The sequence below is a fragment of the Macaca fascicularis genome, chromosome 2 (assembly GCF_037993035.2).
Source record: "Macaca fascicularis isolate 582-1 chromosome 2, T2T-MFA8v1.1".
Lineage (NCBI taxonomy): Eukaryota > Metazoa > Chordata > Mammalia > Primates > Cercopithecidae > Macaca > Macaca fascicularis.
Genome location: NC_088376.1, coordinates 151,112,008 through 151,135,199, shown reverse-complemented (window position 1 = coordinate 151,135,199; position 23,192 = coordinate 151,112,008). Strand labels below are relative to the sequence as shown.

The window sequence follows — 23,192 nt, the reverse complement described above, 5'->3', positions numbered from 1 at the left end:
TCAAAACCTAGTCATAAATATTTATAATGTAAACTGGTCATTTTGGGGATTTTTTTTTTTTTCCTGGAGACTGTCATGCTGTCACTCCGGCCGGAGTGCAGTGGCTTGATCTTGGCTCACTGTAACTTCTGCTTCCTGGGTTCAGGCGACTCGATTCTCCTGAATCTCAGTCTCCTGAAAGCTGGGACTACAGGCCTGCCACCGTACCCAGCTAATATTTTTAGTAGGGACAGGGTTTCGCCATGTTGGCCAGGCTGGTCTCAAACTCCTGACCTCAGGTGATCCGCCCACCTCAGCTTCTCAAAGTGCTGGGATTACAGGCGTGAGGCACCGCACCCAGCCTCATTTTTGGGATTTCTTACAAATTGACGAGTGCATTCAAGATATTGGTCTAACAATTGGACACGAGTTGTGTAGAGAAAAGAAGTAACTTAGAATCTAATCTTTATTAACCTGGGATATCACAGAAAATACTTGGGCCTGCCACTTGCATTTCTTTGTCCTCAATGCTAAACACTAGACACATTTGAAACCTTCCTCAGAAGGAAACACACCAACTGGTTATGCCTGGGTGGTGGCATGGAAGATGTGTAATTCCTTGTTGCCCAATTTGCTAGTAAGTATTTTGAAATTAGAAATGAAACGAGGTCCAAGCCTGTCCAGTTCCCTACCCAACCCATTTCTCCTCCGTGGAAAAGAAACACATCATCCAAATTTCTGATTCATCGCTGCCACTTAGAAATGAACCGTTTTGAATTTTAAAATGTGAATGACCCAAGTATCTTTTTGAGATGCCCGGCCTAAGCACTAACTTCAGGCATTGCTAAATGCAGTGAAGAAACCAGAGTGGTGTCTGCGGCCTCCTGACCTTTTACAGCTGACAGCACAGCCTATTTCTAAATGCTACTAGTTTGTGAGGCAGAGACACCCTCTGAAGGAACCAGACAGACTATGGAGGGATACAGTGTGAAGTCACTGGAAAACTTCCTCACCCTATTTCTTTGGATGACTGTCCTGAGTTAAGGAAGGGGCCCAACTGTGGGCAGCCTCGCAGCTCGGGCTGGGGTCCTTTTGAGTTGGGTCCCTGGAGAAGGCACTGTAAGCCCTGACCAGGAGCGGCAGGGCCCCCAGTGAGATGGTGGAAGGGCAAAAGTAGAGACCTGCAGTGGGCGATGGGGAGGCCTTGGGCTTGGGTGGGCTCCTTTCTCTTAAGTGAGGGCCCACCTCGGTGCTGGGGGGACTAGCTGAGCTCCATTGAGTCTGTACTGGGGGCTGAAGTGGAATCCTTCTGGATGCTTTCAAAGAGGGCAGCAAGTTCAGGGTTGGATCTGATTTGGGAAGAGAAGTCGGCCATGATGGGGCTTTTCCCCACCTCGGGGATGGTCAGCAGGGCAGCCACTGCCCTCATCGCAGAGCGCTTCAGTTCATCTTGCTTTTCAAACTCCTGCTTCACGGAACCAGCTTTGACCTAAAGCAGGAAACAGCAGAAGCAGCCATCCTTTATTGAGCCTGGCCCGCACCACTGCCTCCTCACCGGTCTCTGGCTTCCTCTTTGCCCCATCATCTTACCCAACATAAATCCCTGCTGTGAGGTCTCCTAAGGCTTCTGTCTCACCAGCCATGTCCTAACTCTACCTCCGGGCTTTTAAACTGGCTAGTTTCCCCACAGAGGTTCTTTGCCATTCAAATCAGCCTGAGGGGCCTCAGAGCAGCCAATCTAAAGTGCTCACTTTTTTGTTGATTGACAGTGGCAAGTACTGCGTTCCCATACTTACCTCCTACAGACTGCAGGGATCCAGCCTATACTGTGCTTAAAACCAGCTCTTAGCACCATATGACTAGACTGAATGAATGGATCACTGTGATGGTGTTCTAGCAGCCTCCTCCCTGCACTCAAGTCCCTGCCCGGCGATCCGTCCTACAGATGCAGCCGGAGAGTAAGCACCCCAAACTACCTCCTGCAGTTTCTGTTTCCTCTTCCCCCACCATCTCCCACTTAGGCAGAGGAGCTCAGCAGTTCCTCCACTGCTTATGGACTAAAGTTCAAATTCCTTATGCTGGGCTCTTCCTAAAGAATTGAATGCAGTGGATAACAGCTTGGCATTGGAGTTGCAGAGTCCTGCATTCAAATGGCTCTGCCCCCAAGAGCTGTGACTTCAGGTAACTACATCTTTGAGCCTCATTTCCCCATCTATAAGTAACAGCTGCCTCTTCATAAGAGATGCCAAGAGGATTAAACAACTTGACACAAGTCCACACTCCCTTCCCTGAAACCCCTGGAGCCAGATGTGCTTTGGAATCCAGGACATTTTGGGTTTTAGAAAGGTAATACTGTGCAGATTACATTCCCGGGGGGTCTTGTACAATACCCTGTAATCAAATACATGAATACTCTACTACATGTATGAGTACTGTGAGTAGTAAGGTGTCCCTCAGTATCCATGGGAGTTTGGTTCCAGGATCCCAATGGATGCCAAAATCCTCAGATGTTCAAGTCCCTTATATAAAAGTGGTACAGGCCGGGCGCGGTGGCTCAAGCCTGTAATCCCAGCACTTTGGGAGGCCGAGACGGGCGGATCACGAGGCCGGGAGATCGAGAGACGATCCCGGCTAACACGGTGAAACCCCGTCTCTACTAAAAAATACAAAAAAACTAGCCGGGTGAGGTGGCGGGCGCCTGTAGTCCCAGCTACTCGGGAGGCTGAGGCAGGAGAACGGCGTAAACCCGGGAGGCGGAGCTTGCAATGAGCTGAGATCCGGCCACTGCACTCCAGCCTGGGTGACAGAGCAAGACTCCGTCTCAAAAAAAAAAAAAAAAAAAAAAAAAAAAAAAAAAAGTGGTACATTGGCGAGAATTAAAGATCATAGCCTCATGCCACTTCAAGTCAAGTTTTGTGACAAACAGGTTCCTAAAAAGCTTTTGGTTGTCAGAGCTTGGTAGATTCAGAATCATGGGTAAGGACTGTGGGTGTGGATGTATCCACACTCATCCCAATGCCCAACAGACAGCATCCTCCGCATGGCCAGATGAGTGGCTCTTGTAGAAACTCAGAGCAGAGCTTCTCTTGCCACCTCAGCCTACTGCAAGAATGTTCTGGCACTGCAGTGCCATATATACCTCCCCTCTTAAGAACTGGGACTTTTTGCCGGGCGCAGTGGCTCACACCTGTAATCCCAGCACTTTGGGAGGCCGAGGTGGGTGGATCACAAGGTCAGGAGATCAAGACCATCCTGGCTAACACGGTGAAACCCCGTCTTTACTAAAAATACAAAAACTTAGCTGGGCATGGTGGCAGGTGCCTGTAGTCCCAGCTACTCGGGAGGCTGAGGCAGGAGAATGGCGTGAACCCAGGAGGCAGGCAGAGGTGGCAGTGAGCCGAGATTGCGCCACTGCACTCCAGCCTGGGCAACAAAGCCAGAACTGGGACTTTCCTTGGTGCCATAGAGCTCAGAGAAAACTAGAAATGATTTGGCCACAGAGACTGTCAAAACCGGCCTGGCCCTGTAGAAGCATTTTTTTGGATTGACTCAATAGTAAGCATATGTTAAAAATGTAAACTTACAAGGCAGGTCTCTATGAATAAACTACCAATTTTAATGTTTTATCCACAAAAGATTTCATTTTTGAAAATCACCACTCTATGGGTATGGTATCTCTCCTCTTTAAGCGCCAATCTAAAACGCTGCTCTCCTTTTGGTAATGATTCCCATTCTTAAAAAACCCAGATGTATTCTTCCATTCAACAGGTATTTACTAGGTACCACCTAGAGCATAGATGCCAGGCTCTGCTCCCAACACCAGCTTTCCATGAGAGCTTCCACTCCAGATCCCTCCTCCAGACCCTTCAGGCACTCCAGTCTAGTGGCAGCTTTGCCCTAGATCAATCATCTGACCCAGCTTCCCAACAAGGAGGTGAGAGATTGACAGTAGGGAACCTATCAGGCTCAATGTTATATCTTTAGGATCTCCCATGAGGCTCAGCACCCAAGAAGTGTTTAATGAATGGAAGAAGAGACAGAGATGGGTCTGAATCCAGCTCTGCAATTTACTGGCTGTGTAGCCTTGGCCAATAACAACCTCTCAAAGCCTCTGTTCCCCTGTGTATAAAATGACAATAAAAAGCACTTTATAGGGCAATGATAATGATTAAATGAAGCACTTTCACAATATCACCTGCACTGCAGGAAGTGCTCAGTAAGGGGTAACTGAACAACTGGCCGAGGACTCAGTAGGTGCTCCAGGGCCTGGGCTAGGGCTGGGCCAGGGACTTACCTTGGCAGTGCAGGTGGCCCTTAGTGGCTCAATGAGACGGTCCACCCTCTGCAGGACAGGTGCAGGACACAGGGTGGCCAGCCGAGCAAGCATAATGAAGGTCAGCATCTGCCCAGAGGAAGGAGACAGGAGACAGTTCTTAGTGAAATGGTGCAGGAGCAAGAGAAGCAGCCAGCCCTGGGAAAGAGCAGAGGCCCCACACCCAAAACCTGACGCCCAAGTTCAGACCACCATGAAGTCCTGCCAGAGTCTCTCCCTCTCTGGGTCTGTTTCCTCAAATGGTGACACTTTCTTTGCCAACTACACTTGGCTGACCCAAGGAGGATCAGATAAGCACCAGTTAGGGAGTCGTACTCAAGCTCCGATGCGCACCAGTCAGGCAGATGCTGGGGATGAGTGAAGGGGGCTGCTGGGGCAGCTCTGGCTGACTGTGGCCAGGTGGGAATGCAGACATGTGGCTTGGGGCCACTGAAATGTTTTCAAAAGAAATCCCGATTTTCATGTAAAAAAAAGTCTCGATTTTTAAATGTTGACACCTGATTTCAAAACCAAACAAAAACTTTGACACCAACTAAACATGACTGCAGGCCTAGATTCAGCCTGTGGGAGAATAACTGTCACATCTTTTGGAAATGGTCAAGTCCTCACAAAAAAGCCTTGCACAGCATAAAGAGTGGTTGTCTGAAATCCCCACGCCCTACCCATCCCCACATGCTGACCCCTACACCCACAGCAAAGGAAGAGGCCCAGCCCACGGCAGCGAGGAGCAGCAGTGCCGGACTTCACGAGCTATGACTCTTGGCTCCTCCATGACCCTGTGCCCTCGAACTAGACAAGATTCCCTGTCTCCCCTGTGAACTGGGCGGTGTTCACTCCCTCTCACTTGAAGACTTGATGATGCAAGGCTGTGGGCTCTGTCGCTGTCACACCCACCCTCCTCACCCCAGGGGGTGGTAACAGAGTGGGCTCTAAGGCTGCACTGGTGCCTAGGCCCTGTCCTGTGGTCCTGAGGGCAGGCATGAGAGGATATGGCCAGACTGGACGGAAAGAACAGACTTGCTCGATCCTGAGAAGCTGGAGCTTTGGGGCCAGCCCAGAACTCCTCACTCTGTGTTCTGGGGTGTTCTGGGCATCTACTGAGTCCCACAAGATGCCTAATACCAGGCACACCCAAATGAGAGAAGCTGAGTACACCCCTCTGCCTGGAGCCTCCCGGAACCCTGTGGTGGAAAGTCCTGTTCAGCTTTGTGCGCCCCATCATTTTCCACTAGTTATCATGGCATACACTGGAAAACCCAACCCCCTTTCTCAACCAAGACCTTGGGGCTGGAACCCCAGAGAACTTATGTTGTTTCTTCTTCTCTCTTTCTTAGGGGTTGGCGGGAAGCAAGTTTAAAGCAATAATAAAGCCAAAGAGGAAACAGACAGACAGGGAGTGCAGGAAGGAGCATCCCGGGAGCTCCAAGTCTGCAGTGGTCAGAGGCACACCCACTACAGGAGGTGCAGCCTCACCACGTGCATCAGATGCTCTAGTAGGAGCACGCACTCCCACCGTAGAAGCCCAGCGATCACACCATGGGTCAGTAATGCACCAGGGTGTTCACAGCAGCACTGTCTGTAATAGTGAAAATGTGCAAACAACCTACATGTGTAGCAGTGAGTGCAACGGAAATGGGAACTCCCGCAGCTGTGAAATATGACAGGACTGATACATACTGAAAAGCAAAGCAAACAACATACAGTAAATGTAAGTTAAAAGACTGGGGAAAAAACAGCATGTGTGGTATGATCCCATTTCTAGAAAACAGATCTCATACACTCATCTCCACAGCTTTCAGAGCAGGGACCCCACCTCTCACACTGACCTCGGCGTGGTGGCACCCACTTCATATGGATTGACTAATGAATGAGGGTCTATGTGCATCATCCCAGGAAACACAGAGACTGACAGCAGGCCTCGCTGGGTGGGGGGAAGCTTTTGGATGATTATTACTTGCTTCTTTGTTTTCATCAATCTTTTAAAACAAGTATGGGTTACTTTTGATTACTTTGTATTACTTTTTCATTACAAAAAGTGACTCATACTTACAGTACATATTTTTTAAAGTTGTAATATGGGACCGGGCGTGGTGGCTCACGCCTGTAATCCCAACACTTTGGGAGGCCGAGGTGGGTGGATCACCTGAAGTCAGGAGTTCCAGACCAGCCTAGCCAACATGGTGAAACCCTGTCTCTACTAAAAATTACAAAAATTAGCCAGGCGTGGTGGCACACATCTGTAATCCCAGCTACTCAGGAGGCTGAGGCAGGAGAATCACTTGAACCCGGGAGGCGGAGGTTGCAGTGAGCCAAGATGGCACCAATGTACTCCAGCCTAGGCAATAAAGTGAGACTCCATCTCAAACAAATAAATAAAAATTTAAAAATAAAGTTGTAGTATGGCAGTTCCTTAAGACATTAAACACAGAATTGCCCTATGATCCAGCAATTTCACTTGTGGGTAAAGTGAAAAGAACTGAAGGCAGGATTCCAAAGGATATTGCAACACCTAGGTTCACAGTCACATTACTCATAATAGCCAGAAGCTGGGAACACCCAAATATTTGTCCAGCAATGGATGAGTGGGTAAACAAACTGTGGTCTGTACATACAACAGACGGAAATTCTGATGTGCTGCAACATGGATGAACCTTGAGGACATCAGACTAAGAAGTGAAACAAGTCGGTCACAAAAGGACAAATACTGTATGATTCCACTTACAAGGGCAGAATCCTAGAGTAGTCAAATTCATCGAGAATAGTGTTTAATGGGTGCAGATTTCAGTTTGGGAAGGAGAAAAGAGTTCTGAGATGGACAGTGGTGATGGCTGCAAAGCAATGTGAATCTGCTTAATGCCACTGCACTGTGCACTTAAAAACAGTGAAGACAGGGCCTGGCACGGTGGCTCACACCTGTAATCCCATCACTTTGGGAGGCCAAGGCAGGCAGATTACTTGAGGTCAGGAGTTCGAGACCAGCCTGGTCAACATGGTGAAACCCCGTCTCTACTAAAAATACAAAAAAAATTTAGCTGGGTGTGGTGGTGGGCACTCCACCACTTGGGAGGCTGAGGCAGGAGAATCGCTTGAACCTGGGAGGCGGAGGCTGCAGTGAGCTGAGATCATACCACTGCACTCCAGCCTGGGTGACGGCAAGACCCTGTCTCAAAAAAAAAAAAGTGAAGATAGTAACTTGTATTATTAATATTTCGCCACAATTAGAAATGATTTCTATTATATATGTGAATAAACTTTAAAATTTTAAAAAATGATATAGAAAGATATAAAATGAAGAAACGGAAGTCTCCGCACTGTTCCACCAGCCCCAGCCTCATTCTCTCTGGTAAGAAAATGGCCCTAACTTCTGGAACTAGCTCTTGCCACTCAACAGTGGGGCTTGGAGCTCCTTCAGGTCACAACATGAAGAGATGCAGCCCGCTCCTCAATGCTGCTAGTATTCCACAGCTCAAAGTGCCCTGCTGGGTCAAAAGTTTCATCTGGGAATTTATTTATTTATTTATTTATTTTTTATTTATTTATTTATTTTGAGACAGGGTCTCACTCTGTTGCCCAGGTTAGAGTGTAGTGGTGCGATCACATTTCACTGCAGCCTCAACCTCCTAGGCTCAAGCCATCCTCCTGCCTCAGCCTCCCAAAGTGCTAGGATTACAGGCATGAGCCACCACACCTGGACAATTTTTTTTTCTGGTTGCTGCCAAACCATCCTCCAAAGAGCCTGCCCAGTGTAGACTCCCACCAAAGGTATCTGAGGCACAGGTTCCTTTTCTTATCAGAAAACAACAATGCCGCTATCTTCACTGGGTGCCTGGAGTAGCGAGCAAGGACAAACAAGCATGGCCCCAGTGGTGCCTGACTATCACTTGGTACAGGGGCACATAGATCTGGCAGGGGCTTGGTCTTACCCGGATGTCGTAGTGGTCCTTCAGCCCGTCCTCCACATGGTTCAGGAACTCACAGATATCCAGCTGGCCCAGGCAGCTCTCAAGCAGTGAATACATGCACTCAAAGGCCGCCTTCCGCACGTCCAGCCCATCGTCCACTGTATGTTTAAAGGGACCCATTTCCACCTGCAGGAGGGATGAAGGTTGGGGATATGGCCCCAGGGTGTAAGGACACCTCTTGTAGTTTCTGCTATAAACCCCACATCTCTATTCCACACTGCACGCCGGCCCCAAATCATGCCTTATACTCTCAAGTCTCCATGCCTTTGCTCAGCCTGCAGCATCCTTTCCCCTAGGTGATAATAGTGGCAATAAGAACAATTATTCTTATAATCTACTGAGCAGGCACTGTCTGAGCGGCAGGCACTGTACTGAGTGCTTGATGGATGACGTTTCATTCAAGCATCACAAATACCATCAGAAGTAAATGTTACTGGCCGGGTACGGTGGCTCACGCCTGTAATCCCAGCATTTTGGGAGGCCAAGGCAGGCGGATCACGAGGTCAAGAGATTGAAGCCATTCTGGTTAACATGGTGAAACCTCATCTCTACTAAAAATACAAAAAATTAGCCGGGCGTGGTGGCACATGCCTGTAGTCCCAGCTACTCAGGTGGCTGAGGCAGGAGAATCTCTTGAACCAGAGAGGTGGAGGTTGCAGTGACCTGAGATCGCACCACTGCACTCCAGCCTGGGTGACAGAGTGAGACTCCATCTCAAAAAGAAATATTATTGATCTCATTTAACAGATGAGGAAACTGCATTGGGCAGGTTAATTAACTGGGTTGGACAGGTTAAGGATACACTGCTTGTAAGTGGCTGAACTGGAATTTAAAACCCAGGTAGGCTGGGCATGATGGCTGTCCTCCCAGCACTTTGGGAGGCTGAGGCAGGACGAATTTTGAGACCAGTCTGGGCAACATGGTGAAACCCCATCTCTACAAAAAAAAATACAAAAAATTAGCTAGGTGTGGTGGTACACGCCTGTAGTCCCAGCTACTCAGGAGGCTGAGGTGGGAGGATCGCTTGGGCCCAGGAGGTTGAGGCTGCAGTGAGCTGTGACTGTGCCACTGCACTCCAGCCTAGGTGACACAGCAAGACCCTGCCTCAAAAAAACAACAAAAAGACACCCAGGTCTTTCTGAAGCTTTCAACCATGAAGCCCTGTTTTAATGGTAAACACCTTTTCACCCTTCAAAGCCCAGCTTAAAGGGCCTCAATGCTGCTAGTATTCCACAGCTGAAACTTATTAAATCACCTTTAACCTTTGCCCCTTGAATGCTACTTTACCAGGTGGGCTCTAAGTTAAATGCATTCTTGGTGTATGATGGGATTATGTCACAATAGGTCCATCATAAGTTGGTTTCCAGAGGCAATCCCATCATAAGGTGAGGAGCCTGCTGAACGCTACTGCTTTTGCACCATTGTAAAGTTGAACCATTGTAAGGAGGGGGCTGTCTGTAATCAGCAGGGTGGGCATCTCTCTCCTTTAGGGGGCCATGATGAGCTCCTTGGTGGCAGAAACCAAATCAGGTTCAACCCTGAGTCCTGGCACTTGGGCTCAGCGCAGATGCTCAGTGAACACCTGCCAAACGTCAACATTTACTGGGCGCTGGTTGTGTGCCTGCGGTGGTTCTAAACACTTACAGGACCTCGCTCACCGAATTGTTGCAGCAACCCTACGACACAGACACAGCACCCTCATGTGCTCATGAAGAGAAACTGAGGCTCAGAGAGGATCAGATTGCCCTGGCTGGGGTCACATAGCTGGGAGTCAGGGCAGGACTTGACCCAAGGCATGTGACCCCAGCACCTACTCTGATGAGATAATAATGCCCTACCAATGAGGCATGAGAAGTGGCATCATCCCCAGCTTCCCCAGGGTCCCCAGCTCTGCTCCACACCTCTCGGATGAGGTCCCGGCGGATCTTTGTCTCCTGGTAGAGGAGGGGCAGGATGTCATCCAGCAGGTCCCGGACTAGCGAGGGCTTGTTGTGCACAGCTGAGTTGAAGAAAGCCAGAGTCGCACGGCGCACGTTCAGATCTGGGTCCTGCAGGCTCTCCATGAACTCTCCTGGCAGAAGAACATGAGGGGTGCAGGGGATGCATAGCCACAGCACAGTCACCCCCCTCACCGCCCTGGCCATCTGGTTACTGTGCATGTGCAGAACTGGCTGAATGGGGGTAAGCTGGGAGTGGTGAACATGTACTTTGTGCCAGGCACAAACCACCCTTCAAAGATCAGATAAGAATGTGGGCTCGAGGCTGACCTGGCTTCCATTCCAGCTCTACTAATTAACTGTGGGGCCTTGGAGAGCCTCAATGTCCTCATCTGTAAAATGGGAGTCATAAGAGAACCTATGCTATAGGACTGTGTTTACAATTTAAAATGTGTTGCCTCAGCATTATCTTGAAAAAAAAAAGAGAAAAATTTTTTAATGTGGTAATGCATGGAAGGCACATAGCAGAGTGCCTGGCACAGAGCATGAACTCTGTGAATGTTAACTTGGTATCACAGGCGAGGTTCTTAAAGATCAGAGCGGTCAAGTCACCAGCACTTCTCAGGATACTCCTTTTTGCACAGTGCTATCTTTTTGTTTTGTTGTTGAGACAGAGTCTCACTCTGTTGCCCAGGCTGGAGTGCAGTGGTGTGATCTCGGTTCACCGCAACCTCCACCTCTCAGGTTCATGTGATTCTCCCGCCTCAGCCTGCCAAGTACCTGGGATTACAGGCACACACCACCATGCCTGGCTAATTTTTGTATTTTTAGTAGAGACGGGGTTTCACCATGTTGGCCAGGCTGGTCTCGAACTCCTTACCTCAAGTGATCCGCCCACCTTGGCCACCCAAATTGCTGAGATTACAGGCACGAGCTGCTGCGCCCAGACTTGTACAGTGCTATGATTTGAATGTCCCCACCAAAACTCATGTTGAAACTTAATTGCCATGGTAATAGTATTGAGAGGTGATTAGGTCGTGAGGGTGAAGCCCTGAGGCATGGATTAATGCCATCACTACAGGAGTGGGTCAGTTTTCATGGGAGGGAGTTCCTGTTAAAGGAAAAGCTCAGCCCCCATCTCATCTCTGTCTCCCATACTCACTTCTGCCCTCCCTTCCACCATGGGATGGCCCTCACCAGATGCTGGCGCCATGTTCTTGGACCTCTCAGTCTCCACAACTGTGAGGAATAAATTTCTCTTCTTTATAAATTACCCAATCTGTAGTATTCTGCTATAGTAGCAGAAAAGGGACTATGATATAGAGTTTAAACTTAAAAAAAAATTTATTATTATTATACTTTAAGTTCTAGGGTACATGTGCACAACATGCAGGTTTGTTACATAGGTATACATGTGCCATGTTGGTTTGGAAAAAAAAATTTTTTTTAGAGATAGGGGGGTCTCACTATGTTGCCCAGGCTGGTCTCAAACTCCTGGACTCAAGTGATCTTCCTGCCTCAGCCTCCCAAAGTGCTAGGATTACAGGCATGAGCCACTATGCCCAGCCATTATAGTTGAAACATTTTAGAATTGTTAATGTTTTATATATTTAATAAAGAAAATCAAGGATGGGGGAATCCCTAAATATAAAACCAAAACGCAAAAAACTATTTATTTATTTATTTATTTGTTTGAGTCAAAAAGACAGTCTCGTTCTGTTGCCCAGGAGGGAGTACAGTGGCACAATCTAGGCTCACTGCAACCTCCATCTCCCAGGTTCAAGCAATTCTCATGCCTCAACCTCCCAGGTAGCTGGGATTACAGGCGTGTGTCACCACACCCGGTTTTCTGTTGTTGTTGTTGTTGTTGAGACACAGTCTCGCTCTGTCGCCCATGCTAGAGTGCAGTGGCGCGATCTCAGCTCACTGTAAGCTTCGCCTCCCAGGTAAGCTCCGCCTCCCAGGTTCACGCCATTCTCCTGCCTCAGCCTCCCGAGTAGCTGGGAGGGACTACAGGTGCCCGCCACCACACCCAGCTAATTTTTTGTATTTTTAGTAGAGACAGGGTTTCACCATGTTAGCCAGGATGGTCTCAATCTCCTGACCTCGTGATCTACCCGCCTTGGCCTCCCAAAGTGCTGGGATTACAGGCATGAGCCACCATGCCTGGCCTATACCCAGCTAATTTTTATATTTTTTGGTAGAGATGGGATTTTGCCAGGCTGGTCTCTAACTCCTGACCTCAGGTGATCCTCCCGCCTCAGCCTCCCAAAGTGCTGGGATTACAGGAGTGAACCACCGTACCCGTCCTCAAAAACAAACAAACAAAACTGTATTTAAAATGATCCAAGTAACCACCCAGGTTATGAAGGAGAAAACAAACCAAGCTACTTTGAGTATTTTGACTAGCTGCCCTCTAGCGGAAGACAAAAAAACTACCCATGAATATTAATTTTCACAGAGATAAGAGTCAGCAATTCTCAGACTACTTTCTGTGTATTTCAGGATTAAGAAAATAAATATCTTGTAGATAATGGGAGCTGGGTTTCTTACTGTAAGAGAAAGGAGTTACAGATATGGAAAGGGGGCTAGACTACAATAGGAAGCAGCTATGAACTCAAGATTTTCAAGATAGGTGGGTAGGTAGGTAGAAGAGAGGGAGGAGAAAGAGGGACAGAAAGAGAGGCAGGGAGGGAAAGAAGGAGGGACAAAGAAAGATGTGGATGAATGTGCATCTGGAAGCACAGATATACACGTGCATGTTTGTCTCTGCGTATAGACATGCATTTCCTAGTTCTGTCTGCTGAGAGGGCCTAGAAGCAATGAGGCCCCAATAGCAATAGGCACATCTAGTGTCCAGATCTTGGATTCTAAATACCATTCTCCACTAAAAGGAATCAGGACTCCTTGGAGAAATGGCTGATTCCAGGACTGGTGCAGAAAAGGTTTGTGATGAATCTGGAGCATCTCATCGTGCCAAAAGCAAGGATACACTTAAAAGAATGATGGAGGCTGGGCACGGGGGCTCACGTCTGGAATCCCAGCACTTTGGGAGGCCAAGGTGAGTGGATCACTTAAGCCTAGGAGTTCAAGACCAGCCTGGGCAACATAGCAAAATGCTGTTTCTATAAAAAAATTTTTTTTAAGTAGACAGGCGTGGTGGCTGGCACACATCTGTAGTCGCAGTTACTAGGAAGGCTCAAGTGGGAGGATTTCTTGAGCCTGAGAGGCAAGGGTTGCAGTAAGGTATGACTGTGCCATTGCCTTCCAGCCTGGGTGACAGACTGAGACTCTGTCTCTCAAAAAAAAAAAAAAAAAAGGAAACATGTCAATAGAAAATAGGAACCAGCTTGAAGCGCTCCCAATGGCCAAATCTGAGACAATCTTGAGCATCAAAATTAAAGACAGTAATAGGTTATAACCCACAGAATGAAGTAGGAAGAAGCCATGAGTCTCTAATGACAAATAAATTGATGAATAAATAAGTAAATAAATGCAAGAGAAGAAAAAGTTCTTCCAGACAGTAGAATGCAAACCTATAACTATGGAAAGAATAATGGAACTAGAAAGTCACCATTTGGCAAATATCACAGTAATCATTGACTCAGGCAAGAAACAACTGTGGATGCTAAACCTAGTGGGCAAAAAGATTGATGAGAACAAGGATGTTTACATAAAATACTTATTTTATGTACTCAAGAATTCATATTCATTCCAAAGGAAAAAAGAGAAACTTTAGAGTAGAGAGAAACCCTGGCGGTGTCCATCTGAACTGGGTGATCAAAGTTACCATCGCCAGTCAGGAGACAAGCCACCTCCACGTGCCCCTGAGGTGATGCACTGGGAAGGGCAGGAAGGCTCCCAGCAGAACAGGATGCAAGCTCAGAGCCAGCAGCCTCTTCTGGGCCCCTTTCAATGGTGCCGCATTGGCTCCCAGGTTCCCCATTCTCTGTGAGAACACAGCTGTGGGGAACTGCCAAGACCCGAGTTCACATCCCCGCTCTGAGTTAGTTTCCTCACACGTAAAATGGGGCCAGTCCTACACACCATGGAGGGAGCTGTGAGCACCACTGTGATGAGGTATATTAAAGGGTCTGATGTGGTGCCTGACACACAGTGAGAGCTCAAAAACAGTTCAAATGTTCTAAAGCAAACAGGAACCCCAGGTGAAATCGCTGGTGGTGCCCACCAAGGGCAGCTCCGTCACGATGGAGGAAATCAGGCTGGGGGGTGGGGCACGTGCCCACCGCACTAGGGCAAGGGACAAAGTTGCTGCCGATGACATTGCTAGAACTTCTGCACATGTTCTCCAGTGCAGAACGTGGTCACATCTGCTGACCCCTTGGTCACACACAACAGGCCCCTGGCAGATGAGGATCAACACTTTTTTTTTTTCTTTAGTGGGTGGCAGTCTCCCACTGCCACCATGCCTAATTTTTTTTTTTTCTTTTTTTTTTTGAGACAGAGTCTTGCTCTGTCACCCAGGCTGGAGTGCAGTGGTACAATCTCCGCTCACTGCAACCTTTGCCTCCTGGGTTCGAGTGATTCTCCTGCCTCAGCCGCCAGAGTAGCGGAGATTATAGGTGCCCGCCATTATGCCTGGCTCATTTTTGTATTTTTAGTAGAGACGGGGTTTCACCATGTTGGCCAGGCTGGTCTTGAACTCCTGATCTCAGGTGATCCACCTGCCTTGGCCTCCCAAAGTGTTGGGAGGTCTCAGTTCCTCTCCTCACAGTGAAGGCTGCTTGGGATCCTCAGGCCAGAAGACCCCTCAGACAGAGGGCGATCTAGTGGGCAGGGTGGCGGGGGGAGCACTCTTCCCTGCCCCACTTTAGGGCCCATAAAAGCTAAGGTATGTGAGAGGCTGGTGGTTTTCCATTCCCAAGAGTCTATATGTTTATGAAGCATCTTCTCCCTCAGTTGCCCATGGGCCTCCAGGACAACTCTAGAAGATGCAGATAGTAAGAGTTTCTCACGTTCATTTGACAGATGAGGAAAGCAAGGCTTTGAGGTGTGATGGACATGCCAGGCCCACCCATGATTTAGTGGCAGTAGGGAGGCAGGGATGTGAACCCAGGCCTTTTAACTGGAGGGCCAGGCCCTGCTGCCCATCATGGGCATGCCTCCCAGGTCTCCCACTGCCCTTAGCTATCAGGTAGGAAATATCAGCCCAAGCTTAAGGACTGGGTGGGGGCACTGAACAAGGTAGGGGAGGCAGGAGGGAGGTGCTCACCGATGAAGCTCTTCAGGAGGGGGTCAATGGGATGGGGCTGGTCCGAGATGAGGAACTTGACCGCTGTGATGACAGTGCTCCGGGTGTGTGGCCGACCTGCAGAACAAGAGGAGGTGGAGGTGAGTTAGTAAGGGGCAGGGGCCAAACCTGGATGCTTACAGGTCAGAAGGTGCAGAGGCTCCTCCCCTTGCTTCCCTGGAAGACAGAACTGTACCCCCTCCCCATCTCTGGGAAAGTGGATTCTACCATTTCCCTTGGCAGCCTTGACTCTCCCCTCAATCCTTCATGCTGTAGCTGAAACAGTAGGACTGCCAGTGCTTAGGTAACCACACCACAGGTTGCAAACAGGGAACCGATAACCAAGACAGGAACTGCTCTGACAAAGACCTTCCCTCAGGCCTTGGGATTTTTCAGACATGTTATCTCAATTAGTCCTAACAATGATCCTATTAATTAATAATGATAAAATAGTATTAAAATCACCAATAAAAATCATCTCTTTGACACATGAGAAAAGAGACTCAGAGAGGATAAGTTCGTGTCTAAGGCCGCACAGCAGATCCAGAATTCCTGGCTGGGCCCTTCCTCCTGGGCCTGCATTCTGGCTGGTGGTCAGGGGGGCCTAACAGAACTCGGATCATCTCCAGGCTCGGTCGCGGAGAGCTCGCTTACTTGTGCTCTGCTGCTTGCTTTCTGAGTAGAGAAGCCGAATAAAGAGGGGGAGGGCATTCCCTTAATGAAAGAAACAAATGGGTGGATGCTCCACCTGCCTGAATCTCTCCTCAGTGGCTTGCCCCGCTTGCCCCCCACCCAACCCCCAGCACACTGCAGCGAGTGGGCTAAGGTGCTTCCACCACACAGGCTTTACGTTCAGCCTCGAGGAAAAGTTTACCAATTGGTGCTAAGGCATGAATGAATGGAAGAGTTACTGAACTCAGACTTTTAGCTTTTACCTCTTTCTCTTGCCAGCCTGACTGGCTCCCAGGAAGATTTAGGGTGGCTGATGAAGACAGGCACAAGAGAGTTAGATTAAGTGAACTGAAAACAAGAACAAGGCCAAGGACGACTGAAGGCAGAGAGGTGAGAAGGAGACTAGAAGGAAGACGTACAGAGAGCATCAGTTAGGAAGTTCCAGGAACCTACTAGAAGCAGGCCACTCATCTGGCTCTAAGCTTCCCAGCAGTTGGTGGTAAAAAGGAAATGTGACCAGGTGGCTGGTTCAACAGAATACGTGGGACAGAAACAAATAGGTGTTTAGGCAAAGCAGGGCTCCTCTGCATCTTAAGACTCTCGTCTGTCAAGGTTCTTTGTGTGATGTAACAGACAGTGTCCTCGACAATGTTCTTCCATCTAGTCATGAGGCCAGACAACTGCTTCTTATGAACCCAGCAACCCAAGAAGGCCTTAACTGAAATCACTAACATACCTAGTAACAGCAGCAGCTCTCAACTTACTCAGTATTAATTACTGTAGGTACCACACAGTGTACCAAACACTGTACCTGCGTTCTGTCAACCAGAGCACCCACTGGTTCCATAAGGGGCCAGCTGGCCAGCTTGAAGCCCACTGGCCTTTCATTCTGGGGACTCTCCCTTTCCTAGGAGCCCCACGACCCCACCTGCCTGCCTTCCACCTCCTGAAGCTAAGATACCTGGTGTGCCAAAACATGACAAACCAAAACGCCTGCCCCTCCTGGTTCTTGCCCAGCCCTCCCCAAGCCTCAGGGGCATGTCAGCCTGTTCCAGTCCATACTGACATCTGCTCATGGCTCAGGCTAGCTGAAAAGAGCTGACCCTCTGCAGGTTGCAGTCTATGCTACTCAGAAAACTGTTTTTGTTGACCTCTGTGTGGAGCACTAAGCTACTGTCCACATCGAGGATTATGAAGTTGGCATCATGAGTTTTTTTTTTTTTTTTTTGTAGAGGCGGGGTCTCATCATGTTACCCAGGCTGGTCTCAAACTCCTAGGCTCAAGTGATCCACCCACTTTAGCCTCCCAAAGTGCTGGGATTACAGACATGTGCCACCATGCCTAGCCTACATCATGAGATTTTTAAGTGTATTTGTTGTAGGGACCTATCAAGGACTCTGTCCCTTCTATCCCACAGTCCCATAGAAGGGAGCCTTTAAGTCTCAGGTATCACTGTGTGTTCCTCTGTAGCTTCCTTGCCTCTGTCGCATAGATACCATGATTCTTGTACCCAACGACTTGAAATAGCTCACTCTGCCCCAGCTGCTTGGATGCTCAGTGACAAACTGCCCACCTCCGCGCTGGGTTGCCTTGCCCACACCTGTGTGCCTACCTGCAGCAAGCTGCTTCCGGAAGCGGGGCAGAAGGAACGAAGGGTTCACAAGGACCAGCTTCCCAATGCACTCAGCCACCACCCCCCGGGTGCCCTCCTCAGCGCCCTCGCAGCGCCGGAACAGCAGGGCCCAGACGTCCTCAGCGTAGGGCTTCAGGCTGTCAGGCTGGGCGGCCCCCAGGGCCTCCCTAAGTGAGTGCAGCAGCAGGTACTGTCGTCGGGGCTCAGCCTCGATCTGCTCCAGCAGGAAGGGCAGGAAGTCGGGCAGGCTGCCAGCACCCACACGGCCCAGTGCATACGAGGCCGCAGCCCTCACATCCTCACTGGGTGACCCCAAGGCTTCCAGGAGCACTGCCTTCAGCTCCCGCTGGGGGCCTGGCCCAGCCACCTGACCCACCTCAGCCAGCGACAGGAATGCCAGGACTTTGACCCCCATGCTGGAGTGGGGCGACCTGGCATCGCAGACCAGACGGTTGGCTGTGCTTGCCGCCTCTTGGGGACAGGCAGCTGAGAGGGCTGCCACACACCGGGCCAATGAGTGGAACACCTGCTTGTGCAGGCCAGGCCCACCATCCACAGCCTGCTCATAAACAGGAGCAGTGAGCAGGCTGATGAGTTTAGCATAGTCCACACACGGGGGACGGGTCCCCACCAGGGCCTGCAGGAAGCCTTCAGCGGCTGCCAGAACCCCGGCTGGCAACAGAGGCGAACGCAGCAGCCGCAGCAGCTCTGAGAGCACAGGGCCACTGACCTCTACCAAAGAGGCTGGCTGGGCCTGGGTCACTGTGGCAAGGAAGTCCACAGCCAGCTGGGCCACGTGCATGTCACTCTCGTTGACCAGGGCAGGCAGCTCAGCCAGCACAGCCTGCACGGCAGACGGTGGGAGGCTGAGGCCCTGGCTCTGGGCCAGGGCATCCAGGGCTGCCAGTGTGGCCAGTCGCAAAGCCCGCTGATTCTTCCGCAGGAATGAGGCCAGAATGGGCAGTGCCTCGGCCAGGATGGGCTGTAGATCAAGCTGCAGCGGGGACACAGCCACCAGCGTAAGCGCCTTGACGGCAGGCAGCCGGGTGATCTCATTCCGCAGGCGGTCCAGGAGGAGCAGTAATATGGGCTCCAGGTCATCCCCAAGCCGGTCACCCAGGTGGCCTACAAGGTGGCCCATGCAGGAAATGGCCCGCTCCTTCACCTCCTGGTCCAGGTCAGTGGCACGGAGTCGCGCCAGGGTAACCACAGACATCTCTCCAACATACGGCTCAGGATCCAGTATCCGAGGCCTGTCCAGCGGCCACAGGGCCTGCACCAGCTCCTGTAACACCACCAGGGCCTCGGCTGCAATCTTATAGAAAGGGTCAGCCACACAGGCCATCACAGGTGGCAGGAGGGTGGGCAAGTGTGGGTGAAAGGCCTCAGCTGGTTCAGTGCCCAGCAGCCCCTGCAGAAAGGCCAGGGCATCCATCCGGATGGTGGAGGAGCTGGAGCGGTCGGCCAGCGAGAAGATGATGCCTGTAGGGTGAGTGCAAGGGTTATGAGGCCACCGCCTCTGATGCAACGCGGCCCTCCCTGGAAGCAAGGCGGGGATACCTACAGGTGCCTGAGCTGGACTGAAGCACCTAAACTCTTCTGCAGAAGTTTCCAAGAAGTCAGCGCTGACCAGTGGCCAGGGTTGAGGGAAACATGTCCAGGGAACTCATTGGAACCAGCCTTATTCTCACTGCTGGTAGTGGGAGGCCACTGGAGACTCTTGACCAGGGACTGAGCCTGGGACTGGGTCCCAGACTCTCTCAGAAATTGGTGGGGTCTGGGTTCTGGAAGTGGCCCAGAACAGCAGATACCTGGTTGCACTCCAGCCTACCTGATACCAGCACAGGCATGTGCTCAGCCAGGCTGCCGGGGAGGACGCCTGCCAGCTCGGTGAGGAGGCTGAAGCATCCCTGGCGTGCTCTGATGCTCCGATCTTTAAGCTGCCGCTGCAGGGCCTTGACCACAAGGGGCACCTGTGGACAGGAGGGGGAAGTCAAGGTCAGGGACCACCAAAGAAACCTCCCAGGCTGCCCACTACCAGGAGGCTTTGCCAGACACATCCCCAGGGAGGATGTCGGCATCAAGGTATCTCCCAAGCACTCATCCCTCACTCTGTGCCAGGCTTTTGGTGACTGCACACAGACCCTTGGAGGGCAGGCAAATTTCCCGCATCCATTTTACAGGTACAGAGAGACCAAGCAACTTGCTCGAGGTCACCCAGGCAGGTTGGCTGTCACTACCACACTCCAGAAGCCTGGCTGGCTCCCGCCCCCCACCCCGGGGACCCCTTCCCTTCCACAGCTGGATGTTCTCCCCAGGTGAGTTTCCAAGTCCAGGGACACTAACAGTGAGTGGCTGGGTGGGCAAATTGGGGGTAAGGGGTGGAGGTGAAGGCACGCCCACCTGTCCACGTAGCATGTGGAGGTTGCTGCCGGTCTGGGTGGGTTCCTCCATGGCCTCCAGCCATCCCTTTGGGGGCCGCGTTTGCCGCAGCAGCACGATGTAAGCGGTGAAGACATCAGCCTTGACATTCTCCTCGCGTTCTTTGAAGCGGCGGATGAGCACAGGTGCCAGGGTGCGGTGGAAATCAGGCAGCAGGTCAGGCCGCGAGCTGATCAAGGCTGCGATGCACTTGGCAGCTGCCCGGCGCACCTTCCAGCTCATGTCATCATCATCGCTGTACTCATCCTCACTCTCTGGGGCAGGAACAAGACACACGGGGAACCCTCGTCTCCCAGGACAGGTCTGCGGCTCGGGGGAGAAGGGATGGGGAGGAGAGGGAGCCGGGCACTGTGCTTCACCTTTTGCTGATCAGCTTTTATAGATACCCTATGGGGAACATTCCCTACCTTTTAACGGGTATCTACCGTGTGCTACAGATGGGGCTAAGCGTGTCAAACCCATAATCTTATTTTAGCTTCATGATGACCTTTTGAGACAGGGATTATTTCCCCATTATAGAGGTGAGCAAATTGGGGTTTAGAGAGAGGAAGTGGATTGCTCCAAGTTAAGGAAATACTTGGAGTTAAACTAGAGTCCTCCCTGCCTGCAGACCCTTAATTGTCTGGACTGTACCAGGGAAAAAACAGACTTCCAAGTCGTCATGTAGACTTGGAGAATCAATTTGGGGCACAAAACTCATCTTTTGGCATCAGGTTTCGCTATGTGATGTTTTGTTTACTGGGACTCCAGAAGGGAGAAGGGACAAAGCCTCCCTTTGGCCTCTTCTCTCGCCTGATCTCTGCCTCTCAAGGGTCCCGATTCCAAAGGCTTCCAGGCAGGACTAATAAAGAGGAAATGCTGGGTTTGTGTGGCTTTCTACCCCACAATCTCCCTGAAAGTCAAGGGCTCATGCAGTCTTTACCATCACCTCAGAAGTGAAGGTACTGCCGAGCCCCATTTTACAGATGACAAGACTAAGGCTCAGAGGGGGTGAGACTCTTAGGGCACAAAGCGAGGAACAGCAGAGCTGAGATTCAGGCCCACGAGGCCCAGCCCTATCACCTGCAGAGGCACTCAGGAGGCTCAGAGGAGGACAGTCTTGCCTGGGAGCGCCCCGAGGCAAAGGCTCGGAGTCAGCATGGCCTTGCCCATACCACTCTGTGGACCACTTGGACCCACAGGGTGGTGTCTGGGCAGCCACGGTGGGCCACGGCCACCGGGTAGCTCAGCAGCCATCCCCTCTGATGGACCACTGTCACCCCCACAGCCGGCCACCCATGAACACACATCTTTAGCTCCCTATTACTGACAAGTGTCCCACCTCCCTGGCTTGGCATTCAAGGCCCCCACATGCCTGTCCAATCTCATTTACCATCCCATCTTGTTCCAAGTACCCCATCAGGCTCTAAATCCATCGTCTCCATCTATGCCCTGCCTTCAGGCCTAGCAGCATCTCTGCCCTGGAAATCTGTCTGAATGACAGACAGGACCACAGGCATAGGAGGAAAGAAGCTATCAAGTCCACCCCCATTGAGACACCTCACTCCCCTGCCAGTGCCTGCCATTCCACCATCAGGGCTTTCCTCTGCTGGGTTAAAGACATTATCTCCCGAAAGCCATTCATAAAAGGGTACACAGTGGCAGTGCAGAGGTGGGGGAGTCTGACAAACCTGGCTCCAAGGCCCAGCTATGCCAACTCCTAGTTGTGTTATCTCAGGCCACTCTCTTCTCAGTATGTGTCCTTGTCTGCAACACGGGGTAATAATATCTGTTTTTCTGGGGTTTTTGTGAGGAACACAACCAGCAAATGCTCAATAAATGACAGCAATGACTACTATCATTACTGTGCTCTATGCAGTCACAGCAGGTGGGACTGGAGCTTGAGGAAGAGCTGGCATCAGGACAGGGGCACCAAATGTGACCACTGTCTTTGGCTGGGGGATCCCAAGAAGGCTGTGCTCACCTCCACCCTCCAACCCCAATGATGGGCTGTCCACCAACCTTGCTCACTGAATTCACTATCCTCTGTCTCCATCTGCTCCTCATCCTCATCACTGTCGTAGTTGTAGTTGGGGTCATGTTTTATGTACTGGAGGCAGAGGCTGGTCACGTTGGGCATGTGAGGGCCCATTTCCTTGGGGCACCTGTGGGGTAGGATGAGGAATGCTTTGCTGAATCCAGTCAGGATGGGAGTAGGGGGTAGGGCCCAACGGGAGTCCTGAAATTTTACTGCTTTGAGGCCAGCATCCCCACCAACTTCCCAAAGGAGTCCCCAGGCAATCCCACCATACATACTTCCTCAAGAAGGCCTCAAAAGCCTGGAGGCAGGACTCCCGGAGCTCATCATCATCCAGGTTGCAGAAATCCTCCACCAGGGGCACCAGGCGGTCCAGGTGAGCCCCTGCAGGGCCGGGTGGGTCACTGAACCCAAGCCAGACACTCTCATGGAGTTCCCCCAGCCCGCAGCACTCAGCCTGTCCCCACACCTACAGCGCTGACCACTGCAGATTCAACTCAGAGGTTTCATAGTCAAGCAGATGTGGGTTCTAGCCCTGACTCTGCCACCCAACTGCTATGGGACTTTGGGCAGGTCACAACATTTCTTTGACCTTAGCTGATTTTCACAACAAGGATAACAATGTCTCCTGGGCAGAGATTTTGTGAAGATAAATTATATAAAGATAAATATCTGGCTGGGCGCCGTGAGTCACGCCTGTAATCCCAGCACTTTGGGAGGCCGGGGCGGTCGGATCACAAGATCTGGAGACTGAGACCACGGTGAAACCCCGTCTCTACTAAAAATACAAAAAATTAGCCGGGCGCGGTGGCGGGTGCCTGTAGTCCCAGCTACTCAGGAGGCTGAGGCAGGAGAATGGCGTGAACCCGGGAGGCAGAGCTTGCAGTGAGCCAAGATTGCACCACTGCACTCCAGCCTGGGCGACAGAGCGAGACTCAGTCTCAAAAAAAAAAAAAAAAAAAAAAA

General features: G+C 50.8%; 1 protein-coding gene across 4 annotated transcripts in view; it reads right to left on the bottom strand.

Annotated features, from left to right (window-relative positions):
* Positions 1 to 427: 427 nt before the first annotated feature.
* CAND2 (cullin associated and neddylation dissociated 2 (putative)) overlaps positions 428 to 23,192 on the bottom strand; it is a 38,740-nt gene continuing 15,975 nt past the window's right edge. Inside the window, exons 6-15 of one of the 4 annotated variants that reach the window (XM_045385719.3) lie at positions 22,505 to 22,630; positions 22,211 to 22,353; positions 20,171 to 20,463; positions 19,599 to 19,740; positions 17,747 to 19,249; positions 15,445 to 15,540; positions 10,176 to 10,345; positions 8,236 to 8,400; positions 4,274 to 4,381; positions 428 to 1,468 (exon numbers count right to left, since the gene is read on the bottom strand). In XM_045385719.3, coding sequence (XP_045241654.2) covers positions 1,241 to 1,468; positions 4,274 to 4,381; positions 8,236 to 8,400; positions 10,176 to 10,345; positions 15,445 to 15,540; positions 17,747 to 19,249; positions 19,599 to 19,740; positions 20,171 to 20,463; positions 22,211 to 22,353; positions 22,505 to 22,630 — 2,974 coding nt within the window. In that variant the 3' untranslated portion in view covers positions 428 to 1,240. Of the gene's footprint in view, positions 1,469 to 4,273; positions 4,382 to 8,235; positions 8,401 to 10,175; positions 10,346 to 15,444; positions 15,541 to 17,746; positions 19,250 to 19,598; positions 19,741 to 20,170; positions 20,464 to 21,879; positions 21,956 to 22,210; positions 22,354 to 22,504; positions 22,631 to 23,192 lie in introns of those variants that run through there. The other 3 variants (XM_005547863.4, XM_074033015.1, XM_074033016.1) reach the window with 3 other exon arrangements.